A 24,434-nucleotide genomic window follows, 5' to 3' on the forward strand; every position below is an offset into this window, starting at 1 on the left:
GAGATTCACAGAAAATGTTGATAATTGACTTATGACTTGATTTTAAGTTGTGGAAAGGCAAGACTTAAAATAATTACAAATCTAGCAAAACTTTTAACACAATAAACACTGTACAAATGTCAATTTAGTAAACATAACTAAGCAAAAGCAATATCAGTACCCCATTCTAGATAAAAGAAGAAGAAGAGTGGTTGATATATTCTTTATAGTACAGCCGTACAAGTGTTTTGCAGTTCTAACTTCTAAGGTCACAGGCTGGGATAACTTATTGATTTCCAATTAGAAATTCATGATATCACTGGACAACTTGCAATTTGTCCCTCTTGTGATGCATTAAAATGATAAGAAATCATTTTTTTATAAGTAACAAAATTTTATTGAATGAGAAAATGATTGACAATCATAGGTTAGATTGATAAAAAAGAATGCACAAAAGAATACAGACTATGTATAAACATATGTGGATCATGGGCTCGGGCCTGATGGATTGTGAGCTTCTATATCAACATGCCGAATACCAGGAACAAGCTCCTGGATCTCCTTTTCTAGCCTATCAACTTCACTTCCTAAAGCTGTGACCACCTCCTCACCTGCAATGAAAACTCAATTTTTTAACAGGTGACAACTCAGGCAAAAAAAAGAAACAAAAGGACGTGTTGAAACAATTATTAAAAAAGCACATTCCTCACTACAATGCTTACCATAACTCGCCATGACCTTGAGCAGTGCAGTATTTTCCTCCTTTGCCGCTTCACGAAACTGTGTATCATCAAATCCAGTCAGAAATGTTCATTAAGAAAAAGACAGTCAGAAATGCACCACACATGCACCAGGGATGGAAATTTCCTGGTGAATATGATTATACCCCTAGAGAAAAAAAAAGGGAGGGGGGAGGGGGGGCGGGGTTTGTGGTGGAATCCTTGCCCAAAAGTTAGGTAGACAATTTCCACCATTAATGACAACATATTACTCATGTAAGGGGAATCCGTTAACATGCATTATTCTTCAAAGTAACTAAAATGAACCACTATGCAATAGGATCATACATGAGGTGCATGATCACTAGGCAAAAATATCCAACAATGTTTACTTCACAAGTCTAGACCATGAAAGGCATACATCATAGATAGCATTCCTTCTTCTTATGCTATCCCATAGTTCTTGATGCAGCCAGCTTGTTAGGAATGAAAAGCTGAGAAGGCAGACTACTTTGATGGAAAACTTATTTTATTTTTATCCACAGTTTTACAGCAAAAGTGCTTATGTAAGCATTATTGTGATTTTTCAAAGATGTCACAGTATTCACAGTATGCATGAAGTATCTCCTATACATGCATGTCTAGATATTGCATGAGAACTTGTTCGTTTTGACAATGTTCTAAAGTATCTCCTTGGCAGTTGCAACTTGCAAGTAAGAATCTCTAAGCAACAAAGGTGACAATGGAAGACATCCCTCTACATTTTTTCTTCTTTTTTGTTTTTGTGTGCACGCTACTGTAGTCCTAATTTCTATTTGATTTAAATGTTACCCTTGCCACTAAAACTCTTAACAGAATTTACTGATGTGCCAAATTGAAATCACCCTCATTATATTTTGATGACCCAAAACAAGTTCTCTCTCTCTCCTTCTCTCATGGCTATTTAATGCTCAACCCACTACCAATCATAATCATAGCAACCCTCCTCTTAACCACTTGGCACCCACAGCCAAAACCCAGAAAACACCATCAAACAGAAATAGTAAGAAACGAATCAAACCCAAATTTCCCAAAACCCATAAAGTCAAAATTCCCCAAACTTTATTTGTAGTGTAAGAAATCAAGAAAGCCAATACACTACCCAACAAATCTATCAGGCATGGTGGCAATGGCCTTGAAGGCTGAAATGAGCGAGGGATTGGGGTTAGACCCATGGTTCTACCACCAGCACAACAACAAAGTAAAAGTCACGGAGGTCTCATTGGGCCTCAAAATGATGGCAGAGAACCCACCATCAGAAAGTAAGGGGTTGAAGTACCCACCAACAGGGACAGGGTTGTTGTTGCCAGACACATAGGTGAAGGTAGACCACTTCTAGGTCTCTTCAATGGAAGGGACCTCAAGGACGTGGCAACACGTCATCAAATAAAATTGGATTATACTCTCCAAGTCAGCAATTTTAATGTGAGCTGATTTCAGTTGGCCACACCAGCAAGTTTAGTTGCCATTTTAAAAACAAAGACAACATCAGAATCAATTAAACATAAGGAAAAATAAAGTGACAAAAAAAATTTGTATTTATATATGGCATGACAAAATCAATTTATATGCATTTAGAAACATCTAAACATCAAGTAGCTAGCATAGGTTACTATCGCAATGAATTATGCAGTGGTGTCTTTTCTTACATAAAAATCAGTTCAAAGAGTGAACTGATGATGAAAAAAATCACAGGTTAAGATGATATACCTGTCTGGCCCACTCTTCACGTCCGGTCCTTTTTAGATAATTTTGCACCACCATCACTCCATTGAAATCTTCACATACAGCAAGCCACCATCAAATTACATTGTTGTCCCAAAAATAATTTCATTTGACCAAATTTATACAAAAAGAATAGCTCAAATTGATATGCCAATGTCCAGGAAAAATTTATGCTACCGTAATTTCATTATATTTGTTGATAAATAGAAGAGCCCCTTGGACTCACCCCTAGCCAGTAAAAACTTACTGGCAATTGACCCCACCCACAAAAACCAGATGCCAGGCAATTTAGGGGCATTAACCCCTTACAGGCTAAGCACTTTGTGCTCATGCCCAGGAGTAAACTGTAATTTTTTTTTTTTAATAAATAACAAATTTTACTAAATTAAAAAGGTGTATAGCCCAAGTATACAGGATGTATACTGTAACATTTAATTCTTAGTAAATTTTTTCGCATCCAAAAATAGTGAAGCAGAGTTCTGCTGCTGCAGATTAGGATATTGAGGCCTACATGTAAATCTCAAAAATAAAATTCTGCTACATATTTTGACATTCCTCAAGATAAATTCTACTGCCACAGTTTTAATCCCGTGAAATTTGTAATGCAATGCTCTTTTTGTTGCTAAATAAAAGCTACTTTAAGCAAATCCTTGGTGGAAATTCAGAAGATGCTAAATTTAATGCTCACAGATCAACTTGTACTTTGTGCATGCACGTGCGCATGTGTGTAAACAGCTACACATGTGAGGCTTAGTAAATCACTGGCCAAAAAGAAAAGAGAGAGAGAGGTCTAATAAAATGAGAAATTAAACAGCTAACTACCACACTTTTTTTTCTTAACTATGATATATAACACTAGCTTGCAATGAAAATTTAACTTCCCTAATGCTAACATACAGGTTGTTGAAAAATAAAATTTTCAAGAAAAAAATTGAAAAAGTAGTAATTTGAATTTTTGCCATAAGAAACCCCACCCACCCCGCACCCCCAAAAGAAAGGGTGACAGACCATATAAATGATAAATAAAACAACAATATTATGAATTCTCATTACAGCCATCTAAAATTAGTTAGCATCAATTTAGAGAAAAAGATTTAACAGAGAAACAAATTCTCAAAAAATTAAAAAAAGAATTAGAAAGAGCAAATAATTAACATTTAATATATACGTTGCATTTGAACAACAAACATAGGGGGAAAAAGGAAAGAAACAAAAAAATTATTAACCACACAGAAGTCTAGAGAAGAAAAATTATCACCCGTAGAGAGTATAGAGAGGGAAGAATGCCAATAAACTTATATTGACCCAATATACCAAATAAAATCCTTAATCAAATCAACATGCCACCATGTCCATAACATATATCAATTACATCACCAATGTTTTTTTTTTTTTTTTTTTTTTTTTTTTTTTTTTTTTTGCTAAAACCTACTCCTAACAAGTTGCTGGATCAATTAAGTGGAGGGAAATAGTCACAAAGCCCCAGATCAAATCCAAGCCCAGACATGCCAACAGGCCATGAGGCTCTTGGCACATCATCAACGTGTTACCGATGACATTGATAGACATTGACCTTTATATACAACAGTTGTGTTTAAACACCATGGATGCTGGAGATATTGATGAAGATTGATATTATGACCCTAATCACAATAAGAATCAAGAAAGAATAGTAAATGGCAGGAAATTCACCTATTTCAGCCTTAAACCTAAAGAATCCAGGTCCAATAACTTCACTTTTGCAATCATATAGAGCATCTACAACCTACAAGAAGAACTTCATTTTTCAAACTCATGAAATACAAACATAACCCAACTGGATAAAATAAATTCATCAGCATGATTATACCGGGTCATTTTTCAAGAAATGTAGAACCTTCTCCATATCATGATCATCCATTGCTCTACCAATTAAAGCATGACGATTCCTCTGGATGAGAAAGATAGCCACCTGCAAAGAAAATTCAGTTTAATTACACTTACCACAACCTAAAATTAAAATCATAATTGTAATATTTTATTATCTTACAAATCCTTTTCTCTTCTATGCTATATTTTTATCTCCCTAACGCACGCAAGTAGGCACGTATGTGTGTCAAGGGGAGAGAGAAAGAGAGAGAGGTGGGGGGGACTAAAGCATCAACCATCCGTTTTATTCCTAATATCAACCAATAAAATAAAAAAGATCATCTCCATTGTTAGAATAGTAGTTAAACATGATTTTTTTTATAAATAATTGTTAAATATGATTTTTTTTTTTCCTTGGATAAGTATAATTGTTAAATATTATTAAATTCACCATTCCTAATAGCTTAATCTTTTGGGTCAAGTGATAGTTTTACAAAGTATTAGAGCAAGTCATCTTGAGTTAGAACCATATCTCTACTCAATTTCCCATTTAAAAGTAAAAAATCCCACGTGTTGGGCCTGACTTACTAAGTGGGAGTTTGAACCTACACGCAAGGGGAAGTGTTAGTCATATCTAGTGCACAAAGCTTCCACATCTGCAGGGTCTAAGAGATGTGATGGTAGGCAGCTTAACTCCAATTCTAAGGGGAGGGTCAAGTGTAATGATTGAATTATTAAATTCATCATGTCTAACAGTTTAAGCTTGTAAGACAAGTGATAATTTATCATGTTAGAATATTGCTTAAATGATTATATTCACTATTTCTTATAATTTAAATTTTTGAGACAATTGATATTTATCATTATATCATAGTAGAAGGTCCTCAGTTCAAATTATGTCTTCACTCTATCTCCCATCAAAAATATATATATATATATATATATAATATTAATTAAAACTACACATGGTTTTGACAAAATTCCTCAAGCCAATGCTTGAATGCTAGGTACTACAATCATGCACACTCCCAAGAAAAGTTAACAAAATTTAACAAGAAGGTCCTTGTACTGGAGATCAATTCAAGCCGGTAGGTATAGAAATAAGTTGGGGCTTCATGACAAAAACATGGCATTCTTAGAAAAATTATGCATAAAGATTGATGAGAAAGAAGAATCATATACCATTCCAAGTAAGTGGCCGACTATTATTGAACCTACGGGATCATACATAGCATTGCCTGTTTTATTAACTGCACCAACGATGCAGCAGCAATGGCAAGACCTGTAACTGCAGCACCATCCTGCATATTTAAGATCATTTAGTAAGGGACATAATATTTTTTTTTTTTTTTTAGCAATATTTATAATATAACATTTCTAAAGACCAAATATTGGACAGCCAGACTACTTTATAGTAATCACTGCAAGTCATATCAATTTCAAACAATGGTCTCCAAGGTCATGTGCATATCAGCACAAACAGTCAAGGGACAACAAGAAGGTGGAAAATACAAGAACGACGTCAGGTGTGGGTAAAATGTGGTTCATATACTTAAACTCCTTTTATTTTGACAGAAAACCCTTTTTTTGGCTCTTATGAAAAATCATTAATATTTTTGTAATTCTTAATAACTATACAGACACAAACTTCCATTTACAAAATTAGATCCTAAAAAGGAAAGCATTTTTTTGGCCACTTGAAAGTCTCAAACGTCAAAACATACCCCAAATTCGGAATCTATGTGAAAATTTTAATCTAAGGAAAGCAACTGGTTTGAACTAAAAAGTCATTTACAAGGGGGAAAAAAATCAGCAGTCAATAGTCAGTCTATGGAGAGGGAGGTGAAGAGAGATATGTTACCATTGTGGAGTTTATTTTTAGTGGTTTGTTCGGTATTAAGTTTTGGAAAACGATTTCTGCTTTTATTGTGCTTGTTTTCCACTAGCAATAGTAATTGTTTTCATTGACTTGGCTTCTTTGCCTTTTTTTTTCTGTACCAAACATCAAAAATATGGAAAACATTTTACATAGAAACATAGTGTTAAAGTGGTTTTCTTATCATTTACTTGTGGGGAATTAAGAAAAAATAAAATAAAATAAAACAAAAGACATGAAAACACTAGCATATTAAGATGTAAACTAAAGCTTGTTCCATCTGAATGTACATTACAGACATAAACATACCCTCCACTTCTTGAAAGCCACTCACAAGCTATGCATAACCTTGACATTTATTTCAAATCTACATAACAAGAATATCCTGGTCTACAAATCAATGAAGATAAAGTGCTTCAGAAGTTTGGGGTTGAAGCCTCATCTAAAAACTAAGTAAAATAATTCATTAAAGTTTTGCATAGAACAACTCACCTATTAAGCTAACACAAGGTGTACTCACATCCTGTACAGCCATAACTATGCCTCATGCATGACAACTTATATGAGGTTCCAAAGCCAAGGTCATTTATTCTTTTTCTTACACTTCTTTTCCTTTGGGCTGTAAGGGGAAGGGAGAGGCTATGTCTTGTTTGTTTTGGGGGGGGGGGGGGGGGGGGGGGGGGGGGGTGTGGTTTGGGGGCCTTAGCAGTTGATTTTATTGATTTTAGTTGTTATGATCGATACTTTAAAGTTGTGAACAAAACTTATTATTTTTATATCCATATAATAATTTTCTTTTCCATTTTATGTACAAGCCAAACACCAAAAAATGATTTCCAAAGCATTTTCAGGAATGCAACCAAATACATGAAAACATGCAGTTTTCAGTTGAAAACATTTTTCTGTCAAAAAAACATTTTAACTTGAAGCAAATGCAGCCTTACCCTCTGNTTGGTTTGGGGCCTTAGCAGTTGATTTTATTGATTTTAGTTGTTATGATCGATATTTAAAGTTGTGAACAAACTTATTATTTTATATCCATATAATAATTTTCTTTTCCATTTTATGTACAAGCCAAACACCAAAAAATGATTTCCAAAGCATTTTCAGGAATGCAACAAATACATGAAAACATGCAGTTTTCAGTTGAAAACATTTTTCTGTCAAAAAAACATTTTACATTGAAGCAAATGCAGCCTTACCCTCTGTTTGGTTTGGGTGATTTTGGGAGGATGGAAAAGGGGAGGAGGAAAATAAGGAGAAAATGGGGAGAAAGGGTTGTTTAGTTGGGAGGGGAAAGGAGGGGTAGTGGGCCAGGTGTTTTCTCCCCTAGCCCACAAAAATCCCATCTACCCAATTTGGGGAGAATATGGGAGAGAGGGGTAGAGGGAAATGACCCATCAACCCCTTTCCATCCCTCCGCTGCTACATGTTTCTTTTTTCTTTTTCTTTTAGCCTAAACGGTAATTTTTTTTTAATTTTATAAACTATTAAATTCTGTTTTATGTAATAGGGACGTGAGAGTAAATTTATACAAACTACAATTTCCATCTTCTCATTCTTCGCAACCAAACATGGGAGATTTCCATCTCTCCACTTTTTCCATCCTCCCAATCAAACACACACAAGGGAAAGCTATAATTTTCTATTCCCCCACTTTTCCATCTTCCCACCATTTTCCATCTCTACTTTTTCAACCCCCAACCAGACAGAGCATTAGTGTAGCACTGCCACTGCTAGCAGATAACTTTATGGCTAAATATTGTACATTTGTACTATAAACATGTGGCACTGCAAGAGATCTGTGAAATACTCATGCTTTATGGCTCTTTTTTCTTTTTTTTCTTTTCTTTTTTCAGGGGGTTTTTGGGGGGGGTGGTGTGTGGTGGGGTGGGGTGGTTTCTCTTGGTAAAGGCCAAATCAATTAAGGTCACATCTTTAGGTTAAGAGTTTATTCTTTTGTTTGGTGAGTGTTTGATTTAGATCCTTGCCCTAAAATCAAATGGAGAGGCATAACCATCATATTTTGGGATGAGTAGGATCATGTAGGAACCCAACAAGTTCACAAAAATCAGCCAATTTTCAACAATAAAATAATTAAAGGAAAGTAATTATTATAGTCCTTGAAAAATTCATATCATTTCAATTTGGTCATTAAATCTTGAAAACTGCAACCACGTTCTTCAATAAGACATGATAGTTTTTTTTTTTACATAGGTATGCCATTTTGATAACAATCAAAGTGGCATATCCCGTGTCCTCCAAAATCGCCTTGTTGATACTATTCAAATCTGACAGATGGAAAGGGCAAAATGGAAACTTTCTAAACTTAAGGGACCAAATAGGAATTTCATGTAAATCTCTTATACTTTTTGCTAGTTTATTTTCATTTAGTTGTTACGTTCTTCTCTTACTTCACATTTATTCTTTAAAAGGAAAAAAATATGCAATTAGTTACAGGAACTGTTGGTGAACAAAGGCAGGATAAATAACCTCTGTCATGACTGCAACAGATGTAGGATCATGACCACGCCATACATAGTCTCGCACAGTCATTCCCTCAGCCGCTGCACCTTTCTTGACAGCTTGTATGGCAACAATCAGAGAAGCACCTTAAGAAAAAAAAAAATCTTTATTTTAAGGAGGGATAAGTTGAAGACAAAATTTAAACTACACATATGCTTGGGTCAACCAATTAGCATAAAATCGTGAAGCAATGAGCTATACCTTCAATGATAAATGAACCACCGATCACAAGAGCTGCATACTTAATATTTTCAGGGGGCTGAAGAAAATTATACTTAATTCATTATTAAATTGCAAATGCATTTACTAAAGCAACACCTAAAAATAGGAATTAATAACAGCAAAGATATAGGATTTCGGGTAATAAAATTTGCCAAGTAAAGATTCTCTTGGACAAGTACCTGTGATGTCCACAAATTTTGAAACCCATGAACAATTGTCGCACCAGAACCAAGACAAAAGATACCGACAGCAGATATCAAAGACCAAACAAATCTTTCCTTGGAATAGCCATAACTGTAATACAATAAAATAAAATTTTCAGCACATACATTAAACAAAAAGAATTAGAATCCGAATTTGTATTTTCACTCTACACATAAATGTGAATCTGTGCACATATGAGTGTAACTTTGAAACAGAAAAACAAAAGTCACTGGCCACTCCAAGCAATAATGTTTGAGGCTGTGTTAATAAACAAGCCATTGGAATTAATAACATAAAAGATGTTCATTACTGTGTTCACTATTCTAGTCTCTACAGAATTCTATCCAAGTTGATCAATTATTAATTTAAAATTTTCATGTAACATCGCAAAACTTTCAGAAAATGACCCCAAATCAAATCAATAAGATGTCCAAGTTGAGCCTATATGACATGACAAAATGACCATCAATTTTATTCATATCAATGTGGTACTTCTAAAAAAAAGCATGCAAATATAAATCTAAGACTCAAAGACTATTTTATACGTGTTATTGAATGTTGAAAATGGTGAAAATTTAAGAAGTTGTTAATGGTGATCAAAGCTCACTCATTTATGATATACTCACGGATGTAAAGCATCAGGTGCACGCCTTGAGCTACTCAGACCATAAGCAAGAAGCGCCTACAAAGTGAACACAAATTAGTTTCTCTGCATCTGATGATAAATAAAACTGAGTTAAATTCAATGTAACAAATCAGAAATGAGAATATTCTATAGAGCACAGTCAGGAACAATAACTTAAGAAGAAAAACCTGATTTGCAAAATCTGCAATTGAGTGCACAGCTTCGGCAAACATAACATGGCTAGAGGTTGTAAACCATACTCCAAACTTGAGAGAGAAGACAAGGAAGTTGCACCACAATGCAGTCGTGACTGCTCGTTGACTAGAATAAACACGAGACAGAAAATAAAAACAAAAGGATTAGATTGCAAAAGAAGGAGGCCAAACTTATTGGCACTCTCTGCGTCACAAGAAAGCATTCAAAAAAAAAAAAGTATGTCAAGCATAGCAGTCGAGTCACTTATAACTATAAGCCTGTCAAGAAGTACACTTCTGCTTTCAAATATTGAGATGGTACACAGAATTCTTTTTCTTTAAACATATGAGTAACAGTAGAAATATTAAATTCATTTTCTAGCTGAAATCTCCCTATACCAATTCCAAAAATTACCTACCTTTTCACCCACTTATCTTGAAGCCCTAATACTCTTGGTAAAAGAACAATTTAACCTCATAAGGTCTGCTAGACTGCTACTACTGAATAAGTAGAGAGCCATATAGATGTCAAATACATACAGCATAAATCAGCAATGACTGCAATGAAGCATTATCCAGGCATCTAAAACACTTAAGGTCCTTCAATTTTAATCTCAGAGCAGAGGCTGCAGTTTGACTCAACATCCCAAGTAATATAATAATTTTTCCTTAATTCTTTTCAAGTGTAAAAATCTCAAATTTTCTTCTTTTGCTTTATTGGAACAGTTAAAATATGTATATTAGAAAAGAAAGGAATAGGTATAAAGGGGGAGGTCACTAAATCCTCTTAACATGTGTCAAACACAAGCGTACAAAATAAAGAATTTTCTCTTAGCCTTCTTAGAGCATTAGCAAATGCATAGCAAACTTTTTAGTTGAATATTAACTTAAGAAGCTGTATTTTTTTTATTTTACCTACTCATATTCAAAACACTCAACATCCAACTCTAGTTTTTTCTTCATTCTATTAAAATAATATTCTGTAATTTTTTTTTTTAATCTCTCTCTCTCTCTCTCTCTCGTTTCCTTTGTGTTTCCCTACACCGCAAAACGAAGAGACCAACACACCACTGAGACCAAAATCACCACCCTTGAAATTGTCATTCTAATCAAACAAGAGGTGGACAGAAATCCCTATGGTGGAGATCGGCCATTCAGGTTTAAGGTCGCAATGGAAGGTGCCACAGGATGGAGATCACACCACCCAAGCACCGACACCTCACTATAGATCCCCAACATACTAATCAAGAATGACCACATGTATTCTTCCATGTCATTCTATCCTAACCAACATCTATCTTTGTTGCCTTCTTAATTAACATGTCCTTTTTTATTACTTCTACTAGAGTTATTTTAAGTCTTCATCAACCTCATTTTTTATTGGTAAGTTACACACACCCAATAGGTTTTGAATGTCCTCACCCTCCACCTAGAATTTATAAGGGGCCTATGTGCCACCTGAGCTATGTTCATCAACTCTTCCTCTACCTCTTTTTTTTTTCCTTGAATCAAATCAAATCACTATTTCTCACGGGGGCATTGCAATAAAAATCCCCACCCCAAAAAAAAAAAAAAAATTTGCTAGCACACTTGTCAACAAGCCATTTAAATCTTCAATCTCTATCAAAACCATGCCTTGTCAACAGGTCACGGGTTTGAGTCCAAGAATCAGCCTCTCCAAAAAGGGAGCATTTGGACTGGAAGTAAATCTGCCTATCATGACCTCTCCCAGACTCCGCAAAAGTGAGAGCTTTGTGCACTCTGGGAATGATCAAAATCATGCCTCGGTAACTCTCAACATTATCCTAAAAAATCCTATTGAAATTCACAAAGAATTCAAAAGTACATAACACAATTCCTTGCCACATTCATTTTCCATACAAGAACAACAAACCCCACCTTCACAAAATTTATAAAAAAAAAAAAAAAAAAATCATTAACATTTCCAATCCTCACCTAATACTCAAGACCCAAATGCAAAGGTAAAAACAGAAACAAACAAAGCAAAAACAGATATCTTTACCTGTGTTCATCCCTGAAGTCAATCTTCTGCACTTGCTTTGCCCTCGTAAAAAAATCTGCCACCACCACCAAAAATCAATAAAATTTTCAACACACACACACAGAGAAAAAGAGAGTAAAGAACTTTACTGCGATGAGAGGAATAGTGGTGACGGTGAAGCTTGTTGTTGTCGTCCAAGGAAACCAAGCCCAACAAAACGAACCGTTTCGATGATTGAAAATGAGGACCAAAGAATGAAGAGGAACCCAGATTAGAGCTACCAGTGCTGTAACTTTGACATTGAGTGTGATGATCGGAGGAAGGGTTTAACAGTAAAAACTGTGAGAGCTTTACAAGACGAAAGGAATGAAAATATGAGTGTTGTTGATGAGAGGAGCAACGGCGGAGATGAGAGAGGAGGAGATTAAAGCACGGCTGCGATTTTCTCCGCATACTATGTTTTGTATTTGAGAAAACAACTGCTGCCTAGTGTTATTGGATAGAGACAGAGTCTACTGTTTTTTATTTAACAAGTGTTTTTTAGCTACTTCTGTTTTTCATTCTTTTTTTTTTTTTTTTTTTGAAGGGTCAAAAATAAAATTGAAAAAGCTTGAGAATTGTGGGGTTTTGGAATAAAATGAGGTAATGAAGAGAGCTTTTGAGTTTGATTCTTTATTTGGCAAACAGGAAAAGTGGAGGAGGAAGAAGGAGAAGAGAGATTCCTGTCTCCCTCATGGTATATCCTACTCTCTTACCCACGCATTCTCTCTCCTCTTTTTTTTTAATTTCATTTTTTTTTAGAATGAATAGGCTGATTTAACATTTTTATAAAAATGAATTATAAGTAGAAAGAGAAATTGCACTTTTCATTTTAAATTATGACCGCAATTACATTTTACCTACTAAATTATTGAAATACTCAACTGACCCTCTAATTTCAATAATGCCTTATGTCCCCTGTTTTGATGTTAATTCTAATGGCATTTAACATTGGAAGATCAATTTAACCACAACCGTACGTATTATAGAGAGTGAAAAATTGGTATTTAAATGCAAAATTCTGTCACACTTAACATCAAAACATACTGTAAGAGAAACATTGAAATAGAGTTATAATTTTGGGGGATTAATTGTGCATTTCAATAGTTTAAGGAATTAAATGTAATCAAAGTGATAATTTAGGATGAAAAAATGTAATTTGCACTAAATATGTTCCAATTGAGTGTGTGTGCGTGTGTAGCTTATGTGTGTTCTCTCTATAATGATTGCTCTTTAATCATGAGGTTAAGATAGGATTCAAACCTAAATTCCTTAGTCAATAATACACAACTTTACCAATGAACCTGTAGAGACTCAAAAAATAAAGGCCCAAACCCACTTAGATCAATGGTACCTTATCTCTCAAATCAAGCCCAAACAATAGAATTTTTAAGAGAGTGGGTAACTAACTCAAGTGCAATACAAGGTTAAGTCCAAGTCTAGGACCGAAGAATCCGAAGTGGCAAATAAGTGCAAATGGAACATCAATAAAGGATAATATTCTCCTCAAGCAAATCCAAGGATCAACTTCTTGTGTATAAATTTAGTACCAGTTCTTTACAAGGTAATCCTGAATTCTCCTCACTATTCTCTTATTACATAGAAATTGTTCATCCCTATTTTCTAGGGGGTTCCATTCCTTTTATAGCCATTTACCATGCATCTCAGCCCTCCACCTATATGTTTTAGGGCATTTCTTAGGATACTTGTCCCATTGAGACCCTTTTGAATGTGGTAGAAGGGGCTGCTAGCTGTAAAGTTACTGTTTATAGGTCATTTTCACATTTATGCAGCTGATAAGGTTGGTGTAGGGCATTGAATGCAAAGGTGGGAGGTATATCCTTCAGGAAACTTCCTCCCACCATTCTTGCCCCCATTGCTATTTCTTCTCCTTTCCTTGGGCCTTTAAGGGATATCAATTATCCTGATTTTCTTACTCTCCTCGAGTAGGCGGAGTTGGCTTGGATTGAGCAAATCAATCCTCGCCTAGGACTCCTTGGTCCTCAAACCCCACACATAACCTAACCGAAATCTACAATAGAAAAATATTGTGAAGAGACTAATTAAGGATGTTTGAAAATATAAAACTGAGATTGAAGTTGTTTGTTTAAGGGTAGGGATGGTTTGTGTTGAAAAAGATAAAAGAGAGGTTAATATGGTTTACTATGTACAAATGAAGTCATTTGTTTGGTAGATTTAGCTTGTATTTTTGAATATATGAAGGGAATTTAAGATGGTTTAGTCATGTGCAATGGAAATTGATCAATGTACTTAAAAAAAAATGATTCAATTCAAGTTGGGGAATGAAAAGAAACATGAGGAGAGGCCTAAAATAACATGGGTAAAAGTGACAACAAATGATATGTTAATTGAGAAATTGATAAAGAGTGCATATGAGTCAACCAATTAATTGATGTGCTTTTATAATTCCGCACAGTAAGGAAGGAAGAATGAGAGACTCAATTAGTTGGTGCTTACATGGAGGAAGAAGAAAAGTATCCAACTATCAGGATGGTCTCCACTCAATTGTCCTACCCCTTCGACCTAATTGATCATAATTTTAATTTAGATTAAGACTAATTAAGTTGAATAAAGTAGTATGTCTAGCAAGCCTAGCATGTCTTTTTTTTTTTTTTTTTTTGCTACTATGCCTAATATATTACTAATCAAGTTCAATAAGTGTATTTGATGACTCCAGCCTATTAATTAAAAAACATTTATTTGTTTTGACCAATCCAACGTTAACTAGAGTATTCATTACTATTTTTTCTCCAATAATAAAATAATATTCATTAATTTTAAATGTCCATACTTTACTTTTTATGTGAGCTATATTCAATCCCCATTTAAATTTCAAGTATGATCTCATAAATCCATAAATGACAGACCTTTTTATTAAAAGAAATTCATTAACCACAATATCATTGGTGGAACCAAATTGACTGATCATTACAAATAGAGATAAAGTAAACTAATTTCCATGTAAAATTTTTCTTAGTTCTTTTTTATGCTAATTATACAAATTGAATTCTTATTGTTTTTATGGTACTTTACTTTCAAGAAATCAAGTACTTGATAATTTTTTTTTTTTTTTTTTGTAAATTTTATATTATTAAGTGGATTATAAATATTTAAAATAGTAATTAGTTTTTAGAGTATGGGCCGTGAAGTGATTTATCTTTTTTTTTTTTTTTTTTTTCTTTTGTATGGTACTTTACTTTCAATAAATCAAGTACTGGGTAAATTTTTTTCACTTTTTTTTTTAATTTTATATTATTAAGTAGATTATAAATATTTAAGATAGTAATTAGTTTATAGAGTGTAGACCATGGAGTGATTTATTTATTTATTTTTATTTGTATGGTACTTTACTTTCAAGAAATTAAGTACTAGGTAATTTTTTTTTTAACTTTTTTCTTCTTTTGTAAATTTTATATTATTAAGTGGATTATAAATATTTAAGATAGTAATTAGTATTTGCAGTGTGGACTATAGAGTGATTTATCTTTATCTTTTCTTTTTCTTTTTCTTTTTGTATGGTACTTTGCTTTTAAGAAATAAAGTACAGAGCAATTTTTTTTCTTTTGTAAAGTTTATATTATTAAGTAGATTATAAATATTTAAGATAGTAATTAGTATTTAGAGTGTGGACTATAGAGTGATTTATCTTTTTTTTATTTATTTATCTTTTTCTTTTTGTATGATACTTTACTTTCAAGAAATAAAGTACTGGTAATTTTGTTTTTCTTTTGTAAATTTTATATTATTAAGTGGATAATAAATATTTAAGATATGTATTAGTATTTTGAGTTTGGACTATGGAGTAATTTATCTTTTTTTTTTTTTTTTTACTTTTTGTATGGTACTTTACTTTCAAGAAATCAAGTACTGAGTAAATTTTTTCTTTTTTTTTTCACTTTTTTTCTCTTTTGTAAATTTTATATTATTAAGTGGATTATAAATATTTAAGATAGTAATTAGTATTTAAAGTGTGGACTATAGAGTGATTTATCTTTATCTTTTTTCTTTTCTTTTCCTTTTTGTATGATACTTTACTTTCAAGAAATCAAGTACTGGATAAATTTTTTTTTCACTTTTTTTTATTTTGTAAATTTTATATTATTAAGTGGATTATAAATATTTAAGATAGTAATTAGCATTTAGAGTGTGGATTGTAGAGTGATTTTCTTTATTCTTTTCTTTTTCATTTTGTATGGTACTTTAATTTCAAGAAATAAAGTACTGAGAATTTTTTTTTTTTGTAAATTTATATTATTAAGTGATTATAAATATTTAAAATAGTAATTAGTATTTAGAGTGTGGATTGTGGAGTGATTTATTTTATCTTTTTTTTTTTCTTTTTGTATAGTACTTTAATTTCAAGAAATCAAGTACTAGGTAATTTTTTTTTGGTAAATTTTATATTATTAAGCGGATTATAAATATTTAAGATAGTAATTAGTTTTTTGAGTATGGACCATGAAGTGATTTATCTTTATTTTTTTTTCTTTTTCTTTTTTTATGGTACTTTACTTTCAAGAAATCAAGTACTAGGTAAATTTTTTTTTTACTTTTTTTTTTTAATTTTTGTATTATTAAGTAGATTATAAATATTTAAGATAGTAATTAGTTTATAGAGTGTAGACCGTGGAGTGATTTATTTATTTATTTATTGTTTTATATGGTACTTTACTTTCAAGAAATAAGTATTAGGTAATTTTTTTTTTTACTTTTTTTTTCTTTTTAAATTTTATATTATTAAGTGGATTATAAATATTTAAGATAGTAATTAGTATTTGCATGTGGACTATAGAGTGATTTATCTTTATCTTTTCTTTTCTTTTTCTTTTTGTATGGTACTTTACTTTTAAGAAATCAAGTACAAAGCAATTTTTTTTCTTTTATAAATTTTATATTATTAAGTAGATTATAAATATTTAAGATAGTAATTAGTATTTAGGGTGTGGACTATGGAGTGATTTATCTTTTTTTTTTTTTTTTTTATCTTTTTTTTTGTATGATACTTTACTTTCAAGAAATAAAGTACTGGTAATTTGTTTTTTCTTTTGTAAATTTTATATTAGTAAGTGGATAATAAATATTTAAGATGGTATTAGTATTTAGAGTTTGGACTGTGGAGTAATTTATCTTTATGTTTATCTTTGTCTTTTTCTTTTTGTATGGTACTTTACTTTCAAGAAATCAAGTACTGAGTAAATTTTTTTTCCACTTTTGTAAATTTTATATTATTAAGTGGATTATAAATATTTATGATAGTAATTAGTATTTAAAGTGTGGACTGTAGAGTGATTTATCTTTATCTCTTTTTTTTTTTCTTTCCTTTTTGTATGGTACTTTACTTTCAAAAAATCAAGTACTGGGTAAATTTTTTTTTTTTCACTTTTTTTATTTTGTAAATTTTATATTATTAAGTGGATTATAAATATTTAAGATAATAATTATTATTTAGAGTGTGGATCACTATGAAGTGATTTATCTTTATCTTTTTTTTTCTTTTTCTTTTCTTTTTATGTGGTACTTTACTTTCAAGAATTCAAGTACAAGGTAATTTTTTTTTTTTCACAATAAAGGGGTATTAAGCATCAAGTCATAACAAATATGTTGTCATCAAGAAGCTAGACAATATGGTGAGGGAAGTTGAGAGGAATTTAAAACCGAAGTGATTGTGATTGGCCAAAAATTGCTCAATCTCAAAAATAACAAAAAAGGGTAAGAAATAACAAAAACTGGATTTGAAAAAAAAAAAAAAAAGTTAAGGTGTTGAAAAAAAAAAGCCTCTTAAGTGCCTAAATGAAAGCAGCAACACCATACCACAAGGCAAGGACATCATTTTCTATATCCTCCTCGAGTGTTCTGAGCAGGGACTGGATAAAGAGGCCTGGCCATGAAGAATAGGCCATGTTGCACAGAGAATAATGCTTTGGCTGAGGACTCACTAGAGGAGAAGGTGAGAGTTGGGACAGGAACAAGAAAGGAGAGAAGAAAAAAATGAAAGAGAGAAAAGTGGAAGTAGAGGAAGAAGGGTGAGTACTGGTGTAGTATTTCTAAAGTGACAATGTGATCTATTTATAGAAGAGAAAGCAAGCAAAATAAATGAAAATTTTGGGTTGAAGGTCACAAATTTTTTTTATAAGTTATTGTTGTGGCCAAATTTTTATTGGTTTTTATGGCTAACAACTAGCATTTTTCTAAATAAGTTAAATGATTCACATTATTAAACNGCCATGAAGAATAGGCCATGTTGCACAGAGAATAATGCTTTGGCTGAGGACCTCACTAGAGGAGAAGGTGAGAGTTGGGACGGAACAAGAAAGGAGAGAAGAAAAAAATGAAAGAGAGAAAAGTGGAAGTAGAGGAAGAAGGGTATACTGGTGTAGTATTTCTAAAGTGACAATGTGATCTATTTATAGAAGAGAAAGCAAGCAAAATAAATGAAAATTTTGGGTTGAAGGTCACAAATTTTTTTTATAAGTTATTGTTGTGGCCAAATTTTTATTGGTTTATGGCCAACAACTAGCATTTTTCTAAATAAGTTAAATGATTCACATTATTAAACATGAGTAATGTTATACACACAAAACTTTTAATAAAATTTTACACACTATTAATGTGAAATTTTTTTATTGATTCTTATTTGAGATCATTACTTATATCATTTTTTACTTACTAATAATCACTCATAATATCAACTATTTGTAAAAATATATATATATATATATATTGTTTGTAGCTCTAGCATTTTTCATTAAACATTGATGCCAGTTGCCTCAACAAATCTATTGAATTTATCAAAGCCTTAAGAAGTGAGGATGAACCTTTAGCCTTCCAAACATTTGCTCAATTTTGCAAAGTCCTTTACAGATACCTTTAGCGATGTTATTTTCTCACATATCATCGATTGGAAAATTTTGTAACTAAACATGTGAGACATATAAATGATTTAATGGCGTGGATAGACGATCTTCCTCCACATGTTCATGATGTTAAAACTAACTAAACTTGTGTTACTTTTTACTTACCAATAGTCGTCTAGAAAGAGGGTTCGACCCTTCCCAGCTCATCACGAGGCTCGGGGCCAAGGATTTTTATATGCTATTAACATGGAAATTTTTTTTTTTTTTAAACTTTTTATTATTAGAGTATCATTTAAGTACATGAACATCAATTGCCTACTATTATCAATAAATTGACATTTTAGTTAGTAATTAGCATTTTTTTTTGACAGGGTAGTAATTAGCATATTGAATGAGATATGAACTTCTTCTAAAAAAAATGAACTTATAGTTTTAAATGTTTTTAATAAATGATATAATTTTGACTAATAAATATACAAATAAATTAATTAATCTATATCTATTATATATATATATATATATAAATTAGTAGTAAACATGAAACAGTACACCTCGGTATCAACCGGTATAGAAATATTTCGTCTTACTAATCAAACCAAAACAGCCTTCGACATAGTATTGACTCCATTTACATTTTCTCATAGTGGTTTTTCCATTTGAAGATGTTATCCATTAGTTTATCGCTTTATTTCCATATTGTTCTCTTATTTTATTACTTATAATGTTTGCTTTTAGATTTAGTGACTTGTTAGAGAATATAAAATGTAGCACTTAAGGAACTATACCTAAATTTTACTTTTACCAAATTTTTATTTATTTATTATTTATTATTATTATTTTTTTAAAGCTATACAATACTAGCACAATAGCTAAACCAATTCTTGTTGACAAGATTTGCAAAGCAAAAGTAATACACAAAACTTTGTAACTCAATCGACATTTCCTGGTGTTTACAATAGAGACACATTTTGGATCAAATTCATTTCCCCAACTATCGAATTATCAAAAAAAAAAAAAAAAAAAAAAAAAAAAAAAAAAAAAAAAAAAAACACAAAAGTGCTCAGATAAGGGCACATATCCAGCGACGCCAAAGCTCAAGTGCAGTGTCGTGCAAAGCAAAACAATAAAAGCACTAGGATAAGGGCACACGTCCAGCAACTCCGAAGTTCAAGTGGCAGTGTCAATGCAAGTAAATTGATTATAGAGAGGGCATCAACACTCCAACGCTAAAATGCAATGTCAATTCAAGTAAATTGATTATAGAGAGGGCATGCATCAACATTGAGAAAGCCCACATGAAGCACCTTCTCAAGGAAGTCTTTGCTTTTGTGGCCATAAAGTCCATCACTAGGCATTGGCAGCATTAACAACTCCCATTAAAGGGAGGGAAAATGGTTCTGCACTATATTACCAATTCTCACCCCATTCCAAAGTGTATGATGATACCATTGAGGATCACTGTGTGATGAAAAAGGTTGGTTTGGTTATGGAGAGGAGGAAGAGAGTGGTCACTCTGGAACATGGTTTGGGATTTGGTTAGGAAGTTGGTGCATTGGTGATAGAGTAGTGATGTTTGTTTATGTATTGGTTTTCAAAGTGCATCAATACCAAATTACTACTTGTACATAAAGGAAAGCACAAATAAATAGGTGCAAAGATATATGATTCCAAAATAAATTTCTTAGGCCATCCAAAATGTAAAGAATAGGCAAAGACATATGCTAGATAAAAATAAAAAGAATCAGAATGCGTGGAAAAGTGGAACCATTGAACCTTTGTAGTGCCAATTGTTGTATCTTCTCTGCAAAACTTAGACCAAAAAATAAAAAATAAGAAGAAAACATATTCGCTTCCTCATAAAAATAGACAGACATTATTTTTCTAACCAATTTTTTTTTCAATTCTATTTTATTTTAAAATGAGGGTAATTCAAGAAAATTATATTTAAATTTTTGACAAGAAAGACTCATTTTCCTTATATTTAATGAGTATATTTATCGAAGAAAAAGAGGGGAGTAACCTTGTCTATTTACCTCAAATATGCTAACCATAAAAATTGGGCAAGAGGAGATGGGAATGTTTCCCAAAAGGAAATATAGCTAGTAATAGACATTATATAAATCCTTTGCATTATTTTCAAAAAGTAAGGATGCATTTGATTTTTTTTTTTTTTCCTTTTAAAACTGTTGAGATATGGCTTGAATAAGGTCCAAGTATTACACATTAGATGTGTCATAGGGAATCACACTGAATGTTGGTCACTCCTATCCTTCTTTTTGTTTGATTTCTGTTTCAATTAGTAGTTCCTCCACTCACTGTGTGACAATAGTCTTAGTGCTGTCACACTTGGCTAACACCTTCGGATGTATATTTGTGGTCTTTCACACAATGGCTAGGCCTAGCTATGATGTATTCTTTTGTGTAACGTTCTTCTCAAATAAGGTTTAATAATTTCTAATATATACATCGGTTGTATGCAACCATGTCTAATAATAGATGGGAACCACACTTTTAGACCCCACATGTTGTGAGACTTTAGTTGCATACAAACATTACACAAGATACTACCTCCTCAGATAAGGGTGAATTTCAAAAGTCTTTGGGATATACTCTTTATTGCACTCTACTCCACTATGCATATAAGGTTCCTAACTCAATGAGTCAACTAAAAGTTTTGAATTGTTTTAGATCCTTGGACTTGCTCTAAAAGTTACCACGTTATTAAACCTCAAATTATATTGAGTCGGTCTTGCTCTTGACATGCATATGGTTAAGTAAGACTTTTGAAAGTACGGGTACTTGGATTGGATAGCCTAACTAGCAAAAAACTACCAATAGAAGAACAAGGCTCCACTGCCTTGCATTCTCACACCCTTAGTAGGTTGAAGCTGATCAAGTTATGAGACTTCTTAGCAAGAGAAACTTGTTGTTTGTCCTTTGTTGCTTTTGTTTAAAACTTGGTGTTGCTATAGACACCATCACATTTTCTCAATCCATCAAAGACCCAGGCAACATAGTCCCCAATGGGAGTGCTTTCTAACTAGGATTCTTCAGCCCTGTAAATTCTACCAATCGCTACATTGGAATATGGCATAGCAACATTTCTGTATTCACTGTCGTGTGGGTAGCTAACAGAGAGACACCATTCAATGATTCTTCTGGGGTTCTAACTATATCTGAGGATGGCAATCTTGTAGTACTAGATGGAAAAAAAGAGATTCTTTGGTCATCAAATGCTACAAATTCTGTTGCCAATTCAAGTGCCGCGCTCTTCGATTCGGGGAACCTTGTATTGCAAGGAAAAACTACAGGGACAATCATATGGGAGAGTTTCCTACACTCTTGCCCAAGATGAAAATTAGTACTAACGTAAGAATAGGTAACAAAGTGCAATTGACAAGATGGCAAAGCCCTTTTGATCCATCCATTGGAAGCTTCTCTGTCAATAATAATTTTTGAAGATAAGTGGTAGATTTTCTACCAATGAGAGGAAGACATTTGGGGATTGAAAAGTAAAAAAGTGAAAACAAAGCGAGGAATAGAGAGATATCCGGATTTTTTGTTTTTAGTTTGAGTTGATTTTTAAATTTTGCGTGCAAATCTAAAGTGCTAAGACAGCTGGATACAACTTGCCTAGAATCCAATGAGGGAAAAAATCTTAAATCTTATACTTCCGTATTCAATATGAATTAGAAATTAAAATTATTTTACTATTTAATTTATTTTTATTATTATTTATTGATTTTATTATACTTTTCACATTTTTTGATATTATTTATAAGTCTCATTAAACTATTTCAATTAACTTTTATATTTATCTATAGTACTTTCAGTAATAAATTTTTAATTTCATGTATCTAAACTTACTTTACCTAGAAACCAGTATACGTGGACAAGTCTTGTCCTGTAGCATATCTCTTCAGTTATAAAAGGAGACGGCATTCTTTGTTCTCTCTTAATGATCATCAATATCTCTTTGCAACATGGAGGAGTTCTTGACGGTTGGGCCCTGGGGAGGTGAAGGTGGAGGCCGGTGGAGCTTCGTGGAAAATAATGGTGGGATCATTGGGATGGAAATCGTTCATGGAAGTGGCATCGATTCAATTTCATTCAAATGTGGAGATGAGTATGGTGTACTCCGACATTCTAGGAAGGTTGGTGGTACTGGTGGCGCGAAAACTGACAATGTGCGTACATATATATATTGGTACTACTCAGTTACATTAATCATGCATTATTTTTATGAAACAAGAAATTAAATGAAGTTGAATGAATGTTTTTTGGTCCATTATATATATGTAGATATCGCTCAACTGGCCCGAAGAGTACCTGACATCCATTAGCGGTACATTTAATGACAATGAGCCGCGGAATATTATAGTTCGTTCTCTAAGTTTTAAAACAAATAAGGGTACTGAGTATGGACCTTATGGACTTGCGTCCGGTCCACCATTTTCCTACCGTACGGAGGGTGGCGCAATTGTTGGATTCCATGGTCGTTCGGGTCCTTATGTTAATGCCATTGGTGCCTATGTGAAAATACCGCCGAAAGAGGTTTGGTCGAGGTTATTAATGTTTCCCAAAGTTCATGCATATATGTTTTATTCGAGGACTAAAGGATATGATGTTATTCATTTACAAATTGTTGTACTTGTTTAATTAATAGCAGGACAATACTTTGAAAATGGCTTTACCTTTTCCTCGAGGGCCTGGGCCGTGGGGTGGGCAAGGCGGGATGGAATGGGATGATGGAGTTTTTCCGGCAATCCGTGAATTGCATTTGAACGTCGGAGATTCAGTGATTCATGCAATTTGTGTGTTGTATCAAAGCAGAGACGGGAATCCTGTTTGGTCACAGAAGCATGGTGGAGCAGGCGGTGATAAAATTAATCCCGTAAATAAATATAATAAAACCATGCACATGAAAAAATTTGAAGTTATTATTCTGAAACACAATACAAATTAGATGTTACAATACCATGCACGCATGTTACTTTGATTTGTTAGTTGAGCTGTGTACGTAGAACATACGATAAACTTTACAAGCTTACATATATAATTCTAATTCTACTTAAAATTTTGCTAATCCTATTTGTATTCTGGTTTGGTAGATAAAACTGGAAGTATCAAAGGAATTCTTGGTTTGTATTGCGGGATTTTATGGGCCTGTTAAAGGGAGCGATAGCTTCAAAGCTTTGCGGTCCATTACATTTTACACAAACAAAGCCAAATATGGACCCTATGGTGTTGAGATTGGTCGTGCTTTCACATCAAGTGTTGCCCCAGGAAAGGTTGTCGGTTTCCATGGAAGAAGTGGTGTCTATTTAGATGCCATAGGAGTGCATATGGAATACTTCTGAACATGTTACTAGAGAATGAGCAGCATTCATAAATAGTCTACTACTTGATCATATCATATATATGTTTCTTTTTATTTGGTTTTGAAGGGAATAATTGAATGAGGAAAACTCATCTACTTAAAGAAAGTGAAACACATTTCCACTTCTCTAAATTGGGGGATAATAGCCCGATTTTATGTGTTATTTGAAAATTGTTGTGGT

The 24,434-nt window shown here is 32.8% G+C and overlaps 1 protein-coding gene across 1 annotated transcript; it reads right to left on the reverse strand.

The window, feature by feature from the left end:
* Window positions 1-164: 164 nt before the first annotated feature.
* Window positions 165-12,738, reverse strand: LOC112013982 (metal tolerance protein C4). Its single transcript, XM_065779467.1, is given in 14 exon segments — window positions 165-590; window positions 702-759; window positions 2,448-2,515; window positions 4,155-4,227; window positions 4,312-4,413; window positions 5,493-5,566; window positions 5,569-5,611; window positions 8,680-8,798; window positions 8,914-8,971; window positions 9,114-9,228; window positions 9,765-9,820; window positions 9,952-10,084; window positions 11,981-12,035; window positions 12,109-12,738. Coding segments are annotated over 14 exon segments (1,383 nt in total). The 5' UTR covers window positions 12,413-12,738; the 3' UTR covers window positions 165-465.
* Between the last annotated feature and the right edge of the window lie 11,696 nt (window positions 12,739-24,434).

The sequence above is a fragment of the Quercus suber genome, unplaced genomic scaffold, assembly GCF_002906115.3.
Source record: "Quercus suber isolate HL8 unplaced genomic scaffold, Cork oak 2.0 scaffold_209, whole genome shotgun sequence".
Taxonomy (NCBI): Eukaryota; Viridiplantae; Streptophyta; class Magnoliopsida; order Fagales; family Fagaceae; genus Quercus; species Quercus suber.